The following is a 14840-nucleotide window of genomic DNA, read 5'->3' as shown; positions in this document are numbered from 1 at the left end:
CCTGCACAGCGACTTTCCGCGCTCTCTTCTGCGTGCTCTCTCCTTCAAACGCACACAAACAGAAATGCATGTTTACAGCTGTCACGCTTCCTTTGTGGACAGTTAAGAGCCCATGGGTGAGGCTATTTTAAGGACACAATGAATTCTCATTCAAAGTTCATTTCACACACATGCCGAGTTATGTAACATCTACAATCTCAATCCTGGAAGGAAATGTGCACTATTCGACACCACACCCATAAACCCACATGGACTCAATTTACAAGCTAGCAGTGGTTGGTCAGCATGAGGGGACACGGGGTCATTCCCTCTTTCACCCCTTTCGCTCATCCAAGGAAGGAGGGCAAATCTTCAAATCTCTATTCAGCAACTAAAGTGTCCCCTGCAGCCTTGCAGCTTCTTTCATGGATTTAACCTGTTCCTGGACCTTCTGAGTTTGGTCAGTAGATATAGGACAAAGATTTGCACAAACACACAATCATATATTAAGTCCTACACGTCTGTTTTTCAGGTTTTAGAAGCTGGTATGTATAAATCTGTAAATAATTTTCACCCTGGGAAGGGTTAGAAGGGAAAGGCAAGCAGGTCCTTTGTTTTATGTACACAGTGATACAAATGCAAACACAAACACTAGGCAGGCACAGCAGCATGAGGGCCTCAGATCCTCTAACAATGACACAGGAAAAGCCTTACTTAAGTTGTTGCTAGTGCGACATGCTGAGTAGGCATGGTTGCCATATGATTGTGTGTACACACAATGGTGCACACACACACACTTACACATGCATATACGTGTTTATAGAGAGGTACACACAAATTCCATTGGTGCATTAAAAGAATTACATTATTGCGTGGCAACAGAGAGAGATGAGAGGATAATGAATGAACAAAGGGAAAACAGACAAAAGAACAGACAAAGCCATGAATTCATTATAATGATTACCCTTGGTAGATGCCATTTGGAAGAGGTCCTTCAGAACCAATGACAGGAGGGAGCAAGCAGATGAGTTTTTATCCTCTTCAGGTGTATTAGTGATATTCTAAATTAGGCAGATTAAATTAATGCATGAATGAGCTCTGGTTTCTCCAGGAGGCCATTGTGTGCCCTTGGTAGGATTTGATTGGCATTGCTTTCAACAGGGGGGGGGGGCAAAGTCAGCATTTCTTTTCACCCAGAGAAACCAAGTGGCACGACTTCAAAGCTTGTCCAGGGACTTAGGTTCTCACAACAGTCAGGACACGCCACAAACTCACAGATTCAAAGGACCTAAGAGGGCTAAGCAGTGAAGCATTACTGGCATCAAATTATGCATATTGTACAAAACAAATCAAACTGCAATGTGTTTTAACTGCAAACAACAGCTGAATGTGCACTGAAGTATCAGCATCCCCTGTCAATAATTCACCATCTCCTGTTATATGTAACCGCTGGAGATTTCTGTGGTTCTGGGGCACAGTCGCCTCACAGCAAGAAGGTTCCTGGCTCAAATCCCAGCTGGGCTTTGCATGTTCTCCCTGCTCCTGCCAGGATTTCCAATGAGTTCCTTCCTCACACAGATTAAAAACATGCACATTAGGTTAATTGGTGATTCTAAATTTATGTACCTCATGGGTGTCTATGAGGTGCCTAAAGTGCTTGTAGTGTATAGATAAAGCACTGTATAAATGTGTGGTTACATGTGGCTGTTATTATAAAGTACTTTGAGTGATCAGTAAGAGTGGTGTAGACATGGCAGTTAATTTCTGCCTAATTATGTATATCAGGCATTAGTAAATGGTTTGAGTTCTGGGGCTATTGGTTCTAGGGCTGCCACGATTAGTCGACTAGTCACGATTACGTCGACTATCAAAAACGTCGACAACTGATTTAATAGTCGATGCGTCGTTTGAAGCTTTGTAAGATCCCAAAAGACGCAGGAATAAGTAGTAGGATTTAAGAGTGTAATAACGGACTGAAACAGAAGATGGCAGCACTGCACGTACAAGGATGCCAGCTGCCGTTAAACCCCTGAAGAAGAAGCTGTGTCCGGTATCGTATCTGTGTCCAAATTCAAGAACCGCATCCTCCTGTGCCCACATTTCTAGGCAGATTACGTTACAGCGACACGACGAATGCTGTCCAAATTCGAAGACTCCGACAAATGCGTCCGACAAACGCACCCTTCATTTCCCCAGATTTGAAGGATGGGTCGGGTGTATACTTCGTGGCCCAACCTATCCCAGAATTCATAGTGTGGCTGCTAGTTAGTTTTAATATTACTCTTATTATTCTTTCTGGGTCACAAAATAAACGTTTAACATATTTTCAGGCGAGAATGTAACTGTGTAACTTTATCAAGACACCACATATTTTCAAAAGCGCTCCGACGTTTTCGGAGACGTCTGTTACCCACCAGCTCGATAGCTAGCCGGGGTTCAAGGCTCACTAAATGGTAAATGGCCTGTATTTATATAGCGCTTTTTACTAGTCCCTAAGGACCCCAAAGCGCTTTACATATCCAGTCATCCACCCAGTCACACACTGGTGATGGCAAGCTACATTGTAGCCACAGCCACCCTGGGGCGCACTGACAGAGGCGAGGCTGCCGGACACTGGCGCCACCGGGCCCTCTGACCACCACCAGTAGGCAACGGGTGAAGTGTCTTGCCCAAGGACACAACGACCGAGACTGTCCGAGCCGGGGCTCGAACCTTCTGATTACAAGGCGAACTCCCAACTCTTGAGCCACGATCGCCACTAGAGCCCGTGAGAACACCGGACTCCCGGCAAATCGCTTTCAAACCCACCGCCGTCTCTCGCTACTCAGGTTAAACATATATAAGTCACTTAGATAACTTAAAACTGTTATTGTTTGGCTTTTTTCAGTATTTTATTAGTTCCTGCGTATATCGGTTTGGCTGAGATTAAAGTTATAGTTTTTACAAAGCTGAATAAACGTCAAGCAAACAACTGATTATCAGAAGTGTGAGATGCTCGAGAACATACTCCGGTGTCCTGTTATATTTTAGATAGCAAGGAGCAGACAGCTGAGTTTATTAATATTAAACTTCCCCGAAACAATCTGCAAATTTCATTTAAAATTGAATAAACTATCATCTTGTCTTTATTTTTAGTTAGCACAGACCTTAAACACTTAAAGCTGTAAGCTAATGATAGTTATATAAGAGCAGATGCATGCTGATGCAATAAGCTGTACGTTTTACGTCCAATGGATGCACGATCTGATTAATCGCAAAAATAATTGGTGACTAGTCGACTATCAAAATAATCATTTGTAGCAGCCCTAATTGGTTCCCATTAAGTGTGTCTCACGCAAAACACATAATGCTCAATCTCTCATCGAGAATCCACTGCTTTGCATTGCATGTGAGCACTCAGTGTGAAAAAACTAAATGATACAGTGTATTAGTCCTGAGTGGCTAATATGGACCGTTGATATTTAACCTTGTTTCCATTTTTTTTTTAAAATATTTTCATGTTGCAAGGTATGAACTGATCATCTAACCACATAATGCCAAATGTATCATATCTGATACGTGAGTTGCAGCACAACTAAGGGGTGGTTCAGGCTCCCCTGATCCAGCCCCACCTTTATCAAAAAGTAAAGTTTTGAATCCAATCTTAAAGCTGGAGAGGGTGTCTCTCTCCTGAATCCAAACTGGGAGCTGGTTCCAGAGGACAGGGGGCTGAAAGCTGAAGGATCTGCCTCCCATTCTACTTTTAAATACCCTAAGAACCACAAGTAAGCCAGCAGTCTGAGAGCACTTTGCTCTCTCACTGCAGGAAATACAAAACCGTAGTAAGACTTCCTAATGATTTGTAATGATTCGTAACATATTGCAACAACTAGCAAGGAGACTATACTTGGGGTATAGCAAGTGGTTATACAAAGTAGCAAACATTTGTTTCAAATGATGTTTGATCCTAAGAGTTTTTATGTGATGTTCTTGGGAATGTCTTTTATCCTTTCAAAATTCCACATTTGCGGCATGTGTAATTACTCTAAACTATCAAATAAGCACAGTTACAGACTGAGTGACTGAGTGTCGTTACTGTGGACCTTTGTTTTTCCCCATACCATACAATCAAACACGACTTGGTGTCTGATGACTCAAGTCGAGTACTTTAGGAGCAGCCATACTGTATAACCCCAAAGCTGGCACCATCTGGTCCTTGCATCAGCCCAGATGCATAGGAGACTCTGGCCAAATAATCAAACCATAAATAAAATAAAACAGACATTTCTCCTGGTTCGCTGAGTCTATTTTGGGTCGCTACCAAAGCTCTGCAGCTATTAATGATAACTACCTCACAAGGTAGTTATAAATTTAATTGACTTGGACCAGTTTAACAGAAAATACACAGCAGCTTTGATCACAGGGGAGCTCATGTAATAAAATGCATGTCTCTGCCAGGGAAGAGAAGTCAGAGTAGAGAGAGTACGCTAAAGCGCAATTCACCCTGCTCTGTCATAATGAGTTGGCTGTATTTAATCACTGACAGTGTTTCTGACATTTCACGAATCTTCCTCCCTACCTCAGCCCCCTTCTGTCCCACACGTTTACGTAATGAAGGGGAAAAAGAAAGCTGTCCTTCAGCTCACTGCCAGAGTGCCCACGTGTGCATGTGGAGGAACCTGTATTCATTTATTTTACAAAAAGTGTTTATTTCTCTCTCATTGACAACCAAAATACAGAGTCACATGGAAAAAAACTGTTGTGGTTTTGAAAAGCAGTTCACATTAATTTTGAGTCATTTGACTTTTTCTGTTGTTGTTTTTTTTTGTTAATATCAACAATCAGGGATAAGCACAAGTGACTTCCTGTCTACTGGCCAAGCATTATAGCCAGCAGGGGGCGACTCCTTCAAACTGTGCAAAAAAACCCCAACAACTTACTGATGCCACATTTTACATACAGTTTCTCACAACGCTAAGACTTACTTCTTTAAACCTTACATCTTTTTCTAAAACAGTTTTCCAGCTGAAGTCCCAATATGTCACATCAGACTTTTAAGAAAACAACACATCTTAAAATATTAACACTACTGAGCAATCATTACACGCTCCAATAAAGGTACTGGAAAAACAGCTTTAAGGATATTTAACTCTCATCTTTCTAATCTGAAAAAAGTAAAACCAAAGTTGACTATGTCATGGTCCCCGTGCCTGACCGGCTGGTCTTCCATCTGTTTTCTTTTCCTCTCTCATTTCCCTCTCGCGTTCTACGCACTACCTGGGCGGAGTTCATTGCAGGCTCCCGCCTCTGGTCCTCGCACCTGCAAACAATCATCTGCGATTCATCCCTCACTCAAGTTCGCTACTTAAGGCAGCAGCTGAGGATACCTCGTCGCTGGATTATTGTGTAACCCTCGTCAGTGTTACTTCAGTTCTACAGCCTTTTTTGAGTTCCCTTCGAGTTTTTTCCTGACATGGATTCTCCTGTCCGTATGCTAGATTCTGCATGCCCCACCTGAGGATCTGTTGCCATGACCCTTTTGTGAGTGTGGTGAGTCAGTGCGGCGTAAACGTGGAGAGGATTCCCTGAGAGGAGAAAGCTAACTGTGTGAAGAAGTCTACCTGTGTTTTCCTGATCCCTTCATGAACCTTGGTGACCTCGGACCCCCCTTCCCTCACTTGTATATATCGCACGTGGAGAGTAAAATAAACAAACTAATCTTTGTGATTTCAGTCTGCGTCTGAGTCCCTCCTGTGACTCTCCTCACCTTCCCTTATATTTAGAAAAGTCACACACAGAAACATCAGTGGATTTAAGCAATGATTCAAGCTCATGATGGCAATAGAAGCTCTGCTTAGATGGAGATTCACTTTGACTTCCTCCAATCATGTGCAGCACAAACATCCAAGGACAAGGTGTGCCAGTCAGAAATACTGCATTAAACCCAAGTGCTACATCTCAGACTCTACATGCCTTAGTTAGCATGTTAAACATTGAAGTTCATGACAGCACAATTTAAAAAAAACAAACAAACAAACAAAAAACAACTGAAGAAGTATGGCTTGTTTGGTTTTGCAAACATAGAAGCAAATTCACAACAGAATGGCTGGAAAAAAAAAATCAAGGTGCTGCAATGGTCCAGTCAAAGTTTAGACCGCAATGTGACTGAAATGCTGTGGCAGAACATTAAGAGAACTGTGCATAAACAAATGCCTAAATCAATGAAATGAAGCAACCTTTCACAGAAGACTGGGTGAGAATTCCTCCACAACAATGTGAGAGACTTATAAAGTCACACAGAAAACAAATACTTGAAGAATTAAGAATCATAGGGTGTAGTTAGTTGTCACAAGTCTACCTCGAGTCCTATGACAATCTTTCTTTGTCACATCATTGCATGTATTGCATATCTGGCGACACTTGCGCCTTATGCTATACTATACATGAGAAAGTGCCCAGTTTCCCTTCCTCGTCGGCTTTCCCATTCATGTCCCGGCTTACTATGAACCCGGAACTGGCTTTTGCTGGTATAAGCAATTTTGAGATGCTGAGATGTCTGCCTCCTGTGGTTATTGCTAGTCATCACAAGTGCACATCACTGTGCAAGAAGTGTCTGAGGGAGTGAGAATGTGTTTAGAGTTTTGCAACAAGGTTAAAATGAGATCTGCCAACTGTGTCTAACTAGGCGAAAACTGTTACAGTCTCTGATACTATAAATTGGTGGAGACAATAGGCGTTATTGTTTTAGTAATTCAGAAATGTGTTATTATGATCTCACTGAGCATAAAACAGATGATAAAGCAGGATTGCTAGACTGTGCACCGTGGTCAAATCAAATTTGGGGAAAAAAAGAAAAGGAAAAACAAGATGGCAATGGCAAAAATGCCAACTTAAGACTTCAATACGAGACTTCACAATGCAGGGCGGGATCCTACTATGACACGGTTGCTATGTCCATCTTTTATTCTAGCTGTGACTCCAAAAAGTTTAGATACAATTTTCTTTCCCCTTTCTGCTTTTCACCCAGGCTGGTTTGCAAATACTAATAAAGCTGGATTAGAAAGTGGGGGAATTTGACATAAATTTGTATGCATAGTTTGAAACTCTTAAAATAAAAAGCTCTGAAACGCAAGTCTAGATGTAGCTCTAACTTACTAACCTGTGTAGTTTAACCTAATCACCTGAATGTAGGTTACTGAACTAAAAGTCTGACACTCAGTGGTGCTTGTGGTTATCTCCACTAATCCTCATCGTGACCCTTAGAATGCCATCACACAATCGTGGCAGGTTAAAGGTCAGCAGACAGACAAAGAGGTCCCCATGGCAACCATAAGTGCTGAGCATCTCCACTGTTGTCTGTGAAAAGAGGGGGATGCTGGCTTCAGACATAATGGGAGAATCGCTCTTACTTTGTGTCGTGCTAGTTAAATTTGGGAACAGTGAGGGCGTTGCTGCACACAGCTTTGAATATCTGCAGCCATCGCTGCTGGACGCTGCTGCCTGGACTGCCAAGTCTTTAATGACACGTGTTACTCTTCTGACAAAGTGTGCACAAAGGAGGAGTAGGAAAGGTGCAGGAGATAAATGAGTTTGCATTTGAAGCTGGGCCAAGCTGGATGTAAGCAAGCTAGTTACTATTTGCACAATGTAGTGCCCAGCTGCAGCTCTATTGTCCTGAACTGAAAGCTGCCATTATAGGTTACCCCAGACTTACCTAAAGTGTGCCTCACCAGGTGCATGGACTTGATAAACACAGTTACAGACAAAGACACCAATAGTCACACGTGATAACTTACAGTATGTATGAACAAAATAAAGCTGTGCTTTCTGTTTTTTGATATTTAAATTGAACTCATTTGATCTCATATATTTTATGAGACAACTTGGGGCAATGTAAAAGTACAAATAGGTTGCAGTGTAATTATGTGAACAGTGGTCAAATGAGAGCAAGATACATGCTGATATTAAACAGTTAAAGCAGATGAAAATTCTTGAAAATTCTTAATCTTTTGATTTTGGCGGATATTGAAGGTTTTTCCTGTCAAATTAAGAGAGAGCACAACTACCTGTGAGGGATATCTTTAAAATGGTGGAAAAGGCTGTGAGTCGCAGTGTTTTTAATTTCATTTAATGGTACTGACATATAAACGTTAATAACTTTATCCCTGACAGCTAGCTTCTCCAGTGGATAAACACTGAGTCAGCATAGCTGGCTTGAAACATGTTAGGACTGTTTCAGTCAAATATATGCTCTACAAATAAAGAAGGTCTGTTCTCATTAACTCCACTATTTTATTTCTGGCAACTACGTGCTGACATGTGGATTTGTGTTTAGGACCAGGTGTCCTCACTACCCAGTACGAGACAAAGCCACGAGGGGACCCTCAAACCTGAGCCAAAGCAGACAAATTCAACTGGAAAGCTTCGCTCTTACTGACCACTTCTCCTTCTTGCACGAACCATGGAAGCTCACAGATGTACTTTTTTCAAACATTATTTATTTTTCTTCTACTTTTCACTATGTGTTCTCAAAATGTTTTGTTTTGGGGGGGTTTTTAAGCAGTTTTGGCATATTTTTCTGTTTTGTGGCAGAGCAGAGTTTTTCCTGGCTCACAATGGGCCTTTGGGGGTAACAGGACAGTAAACACAACTGAGCAGTGAAGGCAATGAGTCTGTTTTACCTTATTTGACCTATTTTTTTGTCACTTTTGACCATTTGATAAACAAGAATGTGAATTATGCAAATGAAGACTCAATTTAAAAAAACATTCAGAAAACAATTTTAAGACAATCCTGATTATTTTTATTTGGTTTTTGCCCCACCCTCTAAAATTTCTTAGAGGGTGGGGCAAAATTTGCAAGGAAAAAACACCCTGAAGAGTAAAACTCAACCAAACCCTAGACAGGCAGCTCCATGTAATACAACCACGCACAGAATCCGCATGCCCCTACATGAACTCCTCTTTGGCCTCTGCACCTTCTTTTCCACACACTCAGAGTTAGAAACGTTTGCTGGAAGGGTGTGTGAGCTTGATTAGCAAGACTGGCCAGTGAGTGTGTCAATGTATTACTCATACTAAAGCACATATAAAGCACACAAATAGCAGTTATAACAGAAGACAAGCGATAAACTTGCTCAACCAGTTCAGCATTTAGAATAAGGCATGGGATGAAGTTCAGGACTTCACCTACATTTCACCAGGATGACAGCATTCACCCAACGCTTCGCTTGCAACGCTTGGTGCAGGCTCCATGACAGTAGTCATTTTCAATTTAAAAACCTGTTTTCAAGCCACAAACACAAGCACTGCTGTATGGGAGGCAGCAGGCCAATGTGATGTCAGTTAAGAGCAAAACAACTGGGCTCTGTTGTTTGAATAAGGGTGGGTCAGCAGTTCTACGTCACTCTGTACACTGTCATCCAGCAATGACATTGTACATGCAAGCCCTCATAAAAACATGCACAACATCAAGAGTCACCACCAGATATGCTGTAAGTGTGTCACTGAGTCGCTCAGCAACTCAGCACACCCTCCACCCACACACACACACACACACACACACACACTCTGACCTACAATTCAGGGTAATCCCAATAGCATGGCTGCAAATCTCTCCCTGGCCTGATCTTTCCTTCCTCACCCACTCTCATACTGGAAATAGAAGTCTCTACTACTAAGAATGCAGGTGTTATATAATCAGCCCTAATCTGTTTCTGTCAATGCTACCGCTCTAAGGGTTCTGCTAGGACATGCATGCACGCTTGCACACACATGGACCCTCACACACAGTTGTTCACTCACTCCTCACTACAACAGTTTGACTAGAAAAGTGGTTGAGTAAGGTAAAACTTCACAACAGAGTATACTGTATATGTGAGAAACTGAAATAATAAAGTGGGCGGAGGTCTTGGTGAATCTGCAAAGTAACGATGGCCAAAAAATATGCACCATGGTACTAGTTAACTTTCTGTTGTCTCACTGTATCTCACTGTACTATTACTGTTATCAATAATATTTCTGAATAACTAACCCATGGCTCATAACTCCTTCTTCAGTCAGAAGCAAATACATCATTTTAATGTTATTATTACAAAGAAATATGATCCACAGTGCTCCTTGGGCCAGGGAAAATGAATCATTAAGTCAGCGAACTGTCACAGAACTTCAGCTCATTGCTTAGTGACACTGGAGTAAAAATAGGACAGCTGGTGTTTGCACGATAATAGTTGAATCATTTGGCATTCAGTGACCACTGTAACTAGTTGCAGCAATTAACTGGTAACAAAAAAGGTTGAGTGCGCTACATGCTATGGGCGACAGCTTGGGTTGCAAGGCAATTGCACAAGTTCTAAGGTGGATGGCACCCTGTCCTTTTTGTGGTTGGATTTAAACTGATTGCAATCAGTCTCAGGCAGATTAGCGAAGCTCTGCAAACAACTATTCTAATTCATAAATGCAGACAGACTGACGACACATTGCAATCAATCAGTCTGCATCAATGTATCCCCTTTGGGGTTATGTCAGGAAGGCCATGGGGCGAAAAACTGCCAAATCAAACATGCGGCGCTACCCGCTGTGGTGAACCCTCGTGACAAGGCCAGTGAGTGTAACTCGTGTGGACTGAACTGGTTGTCGACTGGTTGTATTCTGGTTATTTTCCTATATAAAAGCAAGGTTGTCATTTTGCAATTAAATCAATGTCCTGAGCAATTATTTGTGCAGGTATTTCAGAATTTCTGTTTCAAATCTATGAGGTTCTAGTTCGACCCTGAATGCAGTGAATTTGAATTTCTGTTTAGTGTCCTTTTCTGTGTATGCAGACAGGAACAGATTTAAAATTTTTACCAATTTATTACAGTTAATCTCTGTATTACCACAAACAGATTGCATTTAAATGCCAACTTGACCCCATTCACATACAAACTGAAAGCAGTCTTGCGTTCTATCATCCTCTTAACACGGCAAAGTTGGTTTGAAGACAGCAACTGATTGCGAGTGGTTTACACAGGGGCTTCCATTTCTAAATCAACCATTTCAAATGCAACAAGATGACAAGTTCATTGCACACAGTTGCAGTCGTGTATTCTCTCGATTGACTTTGGTACATGTTAGAACTAATTTTAGGTTTTAATGGTCACGTTCAAAGCAGGTATAGATCAGGTATGGAGCCAGTTTGCAACCTTACATGCTCCTGTCCTCAAGTCTGAGTTTTTGCCATCAGATGTGACCTCCTCCACTTATTAAAGCACATTTTGTATTTGCTTTCATGTGATTCCATTACTCTGTTTATTACCCACATTGCCTGTTTTTAGTCTTTTCATTGATATATAATTAAGTATCTGGCTTTCATCTTTCTGTCAAAAGCAATTCATAAACCCTGTTTTTGCTCTTTATTAAAGTTTATTATTATAATATTATTATTATATATATAAATACATTACATAATTTCAAGGCATCCTTATTCGATTCACTGTTTTATCATAAAATATGTCCTTTGGTAACTTGGAGAAAAAAAACATGAAATCTCTGTAACTACTTACCCCTTCAGAAACACTTGTAGGCATCACATGCAATCCATAAAATAGTTATAGTCTGGATTGCGCCATAGATTGCATACACACACAAATACAAACACACATGCATTCGCACACAAAAGACCAATCCTCCAACCACGTGCTGAACGGCTGCCAGTCATGTGACAGCTTCTTCCCCTCTCTCAACACAGGGTATTTTCTCTGTTCTCAAAAAGTGGCCTTAACAACTATTCGCCAACCCCTAACCCTGACCTAACCGTAAAACATGCCTTCAGCACGCTGGACTTTTTTGTGGCCCCCATAATGGGGACATGCGCCCAAAATGTGACATGCTAAACAGATTTTGGTCCCCATGGCGTGAGTAATACCTGGGCCACACACAAATATGCTCACTTCCCCTTTCACCCTGTGCATTTCCCTACAAATAACAGGAAGACGGTGTGAAGTTCAGCAAGTGGCATCTGTTGAGACCCACAGAGAGAATTCACAATAGGAAAGTGAAACTTTTTGTTTCAACTGTCTGGTTTAAGTCAACTCACGATCACTACTATTTGCTAGCTGGCGGCTGGGAAACCTCAGAGATCAAAAGCAATGCACTCAGACAACAGCACCCACAGTTTTCTCAGCTGATTCAAATCAGCTGTATATTCAAACTCAAATCATTCTCTAAATTTACCTTACATGCTGAGCAATGTCTGAGTTGCTATCAAATGTAGTAAAAAAGAGGCAGTAGGCCTCACCTGTGCAGCAGAGTGAGTGTGTGGAGATGAAGGTCTTCTCCTCTTCAGTTCCACGCATTTCCTCAGTTTACAGATTTGGTGACCGGTCCTGCGGTTGAGGCAGCAGCTGCACTGGCCGCAGTTGATCTTCCTGAGGCACGGTTCGCATTCCCCACACCTGCGCCGCTTTTTCCCCTCCTTCCTCAGCAGTTTTGAAGCGGCCCAGGCGAGCGAGCAGGCCCCCTCTTGCGCCCAGGATCCGGGTTGAACAGATAAGCTGGGGTCTCCGTAGCCGGCCTCTGATTCAGTCTCAAAAGAAAAAGAGGATCGAGTGCTCTCTGAGCTGCAGGAGAAGGTGGAGCTGCTGTCCAGAGAGGGAGTCGAGATCTTTGGCACCAAATCCTGCTCTGGCACTGCTACCTGAACCTTGCTGAGGTTTAGTTCTAACTCGGTTGAAGGGGCAGCCAGCTGGGAAAGTAGTGCTGAGGACCCCAAAGGTACAGCCTTCTGGCTCTTGTGCTCCAGTGGCTCTTGAATGAATTCACTATCTTTGGTTTGTGACTCTGCTGGTGTGCAAGCTAGACTTTCTCCTTGATTAGGAAGCACCTCTTGGCTCTGTGGCTGGTGTGGTCCCCCGTGGCAGGAATCCCTCATATTGCTAGGTTTGAGGGAATCTGTACGGATAATAACTGGCATATTTCTTTTCACTACAACCGCCTGCACCATCAGGGCTGCTTCAGTCACAACTGAGCACCCTGGAATTTGAGGTTTAGCACCATGAGTGGCAGGTTGAATATCTATCTTACTCAGAACTTTGCCAAGTGACTCTGAGGTGGAAGGGGCTTTGGTGGGATTTGAGGTAGCTGTGTTGGAGACCGGTAGCACACAAGCAGGTAATTCTGACTGTGCTGTCAGTCCCTTGTTAGAATGAGGTGGATCTGGGGTTTGACAGGCTGGAGTGCCAGTTTGGGGGTGCGCAGGAATGATGGAAACATCATTCTCCTTCTGTTTCCTTCCTCCATCTTTATTCTCACAATTACCCAACCTCCAAGTGATGTCCTCAATCTCTTCCACTGTCTCTTTTTGCCTCTGAACTGGCTTTGTTGCTTCTATTCTCTCTTTCCTCTCATGATTTATCTCCTCTCTTCTCTCATCATCAGGTGTGACTCTTTCACCTGTTGTTTTATCTTGCAATATCAGGATGTTGTTTTGCTCTTGCTGTGCAGTACACACATTATCTTCCTTACCATCGCTGGCAGGATGATCAAACTTTTTTCCAAGGATAGCTGAAGTGTCATTTCCCTCACAGTTGCCCTGCACCTCCAGTGAGCCTGTAGTGGTTGACTCTGAGGACTCAGGAGGTGCTTCTTTACTCCTTTCACTGCAGAGTTTTATTTGTCCATCAGCATCATCAACCTCTGGGGCTCCAGAGACACTCTTCAGATCACCTTTACTGTTATGGCTGTCAGTAATTTTCTCTTGCTGGGTTATAGGACCATCACAGCTGTTCTGCACACAGTCTTCCAGTGTGTTATTACACAGTGGTGAATCAGCTTTAAAAACGCTGTCCTCTTTAGCACCTTTGACTCCGAGACCCTGGTCTTTGACATTTTCAGGAGTCTCAACCTCCGTTTTTGGACCAACTTCCTCGTCATCACAATTTTCCAGTTTCTCTGCTTCTTCATCAGGAGTTGAATCGTTGATTCTGGTACTCGGTCGCTGGTTTCTTTTGTTTCCGTGCTGGGGTGCTGATCTTCTCCTAGTGCTCCCCCTGCTGTACTTCCCTCTACTGCAAGGTTTAGGAGGCTGGCAGGAAGTAACAGACACTTGTGTACCCCGCTGGGACTTCCTTCGCCCCAGGGGGTCTTGTAACTTGCCACAGTGGTCAGGCGGATTGCTCGCCCGTCTAAGCCTTGCAGATCCTGTTACATTTAGCGAATGGTTCACTCTGCTGGGGGACCTCCTGGGACCTTGAGCAGCAGGTCTGCTAAACTCTCTTCCATGGGGACTTTGGCTTGACTGTGCTTGGGCCCTGGTTTTTGAACTTCTGGGTTCTCTGGATGTTTTCTGGGTCCTCTGTGCAGCTCTTCCTCTGGTTTTATTTGAACTGCAAGTTTGCCTCTTGGTGCGGATCGCTTTCTGGGTGTTCTTCCTCTGAGTAGATGTCTGTATCCTGGTGGGTCTGGTAGTAGCAGGCATGGCTGAGGGTATGAAAGGGAGGATTTCTGGCAGCCAGCATGGGAGCCAGGTGAATGTTTATCTTTTGCTTAGCACACAATTTTTCTTTCTTAAAAAAAAATCCTCCTCTTCTGTATTTTGAATGCAAACTACGATGCTACCCTGATTTTGCTATTGCAGTGCATGACCTAAAAAAGGGAAAACAAATGTCACAATTGTGCGTTTTCAGTGTAATAATGACAAACTGTTCATGCACTCAAACACCACATGACTATAACAGTGTAATAACTACAGGAAACGACAGCTTTTCCAAGCATTGTGTACAAAGACGAGTCAGATAGGTTGACGTTAATATAATAAAATATTTTGAGTATCATAAAAACAAACCAGCTTTAAATAAAAACTATAGCTTCCACAGTGCCTTAACAGTTTAAAGGGCAGACACGTTG

At 42.6% G+C, this 14840-nt stretch overlaps 1 protein-coding gene across 5 annotated transcripts in view; it reads right to left on the bottom strand.

Annotated features, from left to right (window-relative positions):
- Positions 1-14840, bottom strand: part of tet1 (tet methylcytosine dioxygenase 1) — a 48711-nt gene that overhangs the window by 24591 nt on the left and 9280 nt on the right. For all 5 annotated transcript variants that reach the window (XM_082556491.1, XM_082556490.1, XM_082556492.1 and 2 more), the window contains exon 2: positions 12235-14579. In XM_082556491.1, coding sequence (XP_082412617.1) covers positions 12235-14412 — 2178 coding nt within the window. In that variant the 5' untranslated portion in view covers positions 14413-14579. The remainder of the gene's footprint in view (positions 1-12234; positions 14580-14840) is intronic.

This window comes from Aulonocara stuartgranti (genome assembly GCF_965226115.1).
Source record: "Aulonocara stuartgranti genome assembly, chromosome: 13".
NCBI lineage: Eukaryota > Metazoa > Chordata > Actinopteri > Cichliformes > Cichlidae > Aulonocara > Aulonocara stuartgranti.
Note: the sequence above shows the minus strand (reverse complement) of the source record. Positions and strands in the feature narration are given on the sequence as shown.